The sequence below is a fragment of the Oratosquilla oratoria genome, chromosome 40, assembly GCF_046742065.1.
Source record: "Oratosquilla oratoria isolate Oo_2021 chromosome 40, ASM4674206v1, whole genome shotgun sequence".
Lineage (NCBI taxonomy): Eukaryota > Metazoa > Arthropoda > Malacostraca > Stomatopoda > Squillidae > Oratosquilla > Oratosquilla oratoria.
Genome location: NC_134816.1, coordinates 40440385 through 40442884, shown reverse-complemented (window position 1 = coordinate 40442884; position 2500 = coordinate 40440385). Strand labels below are relative to the sequence as shown.

At 37.0% G+C, this 2500-nt stretch overlaps 1 protein-coding gene across 1 annotated transcript in view; it reads left to right on the top strand.

Moving 5' to 3' along the window:
* The first annotated feature begins 1986 nt into the window (after positions 1-1986).
* LOC143020605 (uncharacterized) overlaps positions 1987-2500 on the top strand; it is a 92336-nt gene continuing 91822 nt past the window's right edge. The window contains exon 1 of the mRNA XM_076177043.1: positions 1987-2016. Within this exon, the coding sequence (XP_076033158.1) occupies positions 2005-2016 (12 nt within the window). The 5' untranslated portion in view covers positions 1987-2004. The remainder of the gene's footprint in view (positions 2017-2500) is intronic.

Genomic DNA, 2500 nt, shown 5'->3' with positions numbered 1-2500 from the left:
AGATGGTCTTGAGGATCGGTGACGGGGACGGAGTGTGAACGGGGCCTGCTGGGTAACCGGTTACGTAATACTCGAAGATCGAGAACCGGTCATATAGAGCGGTGTTCCTAAAGAGCAAAAGATATGTTGTTCAAAAATAAACAAATGAAAAGATATGAATAAATAAATAAATAAGTAAATACTTTAACAAATAAACAAAAATTAATAGACATGTTGGCTCAGAAATAAACAAATGAATAACCATAAATAGATAGTTAAATAAAAAAAAACACTAACAAATAAGCAAAAATTAATAGACATGGATTAGAAATAAACAAGTGAATGAATAGAAATAAATATATAAATGAATTAATACTTTAACAAATAAACAAAAATTGATAAACAAACAAATTAGTAAATAGATAAATAAAAATAGACAAACAAATAGATGAATAAATAGAAAATAAATAGATAGAAATAAATAAACAAATAGATAAAGAAACAAATAAAATAGATAAACAAATAAACAAACAGATGAACAGATAAACAAAAATAGATGAATGAGCAAATAGATGAATATGACTAGATGAACAAACAAATGAACAAATTCATAAATAGATATAGATAATGAATAAAGATACGCATATGAGTGAATAAAATCACCTAACGGCCGCAGCAAAAAGGGAGAGTCTCCTTAGAGGGAGTACCTAGGGAATTCTCCCTAAGATGGAGCATCTAGGGACTTTCCCCATGAGGGATTACATCTCCATTCTGTAAATACCTCTTCGCTTCAATAATTCAAGAAAAACCGAAGAGGGTTTATCTTTCCTTGCGCCTCTCTAAATAATAGTATCCCAAGTCTGTAACTCCACAATATATTTATATATATATTATATATTATATATATATGTATATTATATATATATTATATATATATATACATACATACATATATAAATATATATATATATATATATATATATATATATATATTTTTTTTTTTTTTTATTTTTTTTTTTTTTGTGTAAATTGAGGACCCCAGGGTAGAACAGCCTCTTCAATAACCGAGATTTAGCCCTTGGACACAGTCTCTCCATTAAGTGATAGTAAGAAAAAAAAAAGTAAAATTGTACAAGAAAAAGGGCTATATTTCACTATACGGTTAATTCATGCCTCCAACAAGAATACAGCACCATCTAGTGCTCTAATTTAGAAACATAACGTAAGCTTAACTCCCCTTCTCTAGAAAATATGAAAAGAGTTTATTCTATAATATAGTGCGGCTTCTGGTTTGGTCCATATCATAGCGCATAACGGAATGTTCACCAAGTGGGGCCTTGAGAACATAAGAACATAAATATGAAGGAGACTGCAAGAGACCATAAGGCCTACATTAGGCAGTTTCATGTCCATGACCACCTGCCATCCCCATCCATAGTGTTGTCTAACCTTCTCTTAAAACAACCGATAGTTTCAGCGCTCACTAACTACATCGTTATTAAGTCTATTCCATTCGTTGACCACTCTATTGGTAAACCAGTTTTTGCCTATTTCCTTCTTAAACCTAAATCTATCCAATTTAAACATCGAACGAAAGTAATGTGAAAGACTGTTTTGTTTTGTTAATACTTCTGCACAAGTAAAAAAAAAAAATATATATATATATATATATATGTGTGTGTGTGTGTTTGTGTGTGTGTGTGTGTGTGTGTGTGTGTGTGTGTGTGTGTGTGTGTGTGTGTGTGTGTGTGTGTGTATGGCCTTGTGAAATTAGTATTGATGAGTACAGACACAAACACAAATCCTGCACTTGTTCCACCACTGTGCATTAAGCTCAACCTCACTTACATAAATTCCGGTTACTCACCTCCTGTAACTACGCAGAGATCACGTGATTAGCCTGGATCCAGAGCGCATGCGCGCCTTCTGCCGGAAGAGTAAAAAGAAGACTCCCGAAGAGGTGGATATATAAGGCGCACACGTCGAAGTCTTCGCATCCTCCGTCGATCTCCCGAAGTTGACGACATGAAGGTTCTGGTGAGTGTCTCGCAAGAGTCGAGGTCTCCCAGGCTCCTGGGGAGGGAGGGAATGGACATCTGTCTTTGGGGTTTAAGTTTCTGTTCGTAGAGTCTGTTGTAGGAGTCTTATATCTGTTTTCTGCCTCACGACAACAAGATTTACTACATTAGCGTAGCAACCTTGAGTTTATTTGCATTTTCGTTTTCCTTTCATTTCTTACTGTTTTCTTCTTCTTCGTGTTAACCTCGTCCTCTTCTTCCACACGCGAGGTCTAAAGTTCGATTCTTCCTTTTCGTCCCCAACAGGTTCTCTTCGCTCTTGCCGCCCTCGTGGCCGCCGAGGCCGAGCCTGAGGCTGATCCTCAGCTCCTCCTCCACCCCGGCACCGCCTTCACACACCCGATGGTCCACCCCATCGTGTCCGTCAAGGCAGAGGACCAGAAGCCCATCACCTACACCATCCCCACTGCTGCCGGAGTCCCCTTCACAGGACTGGGATACAC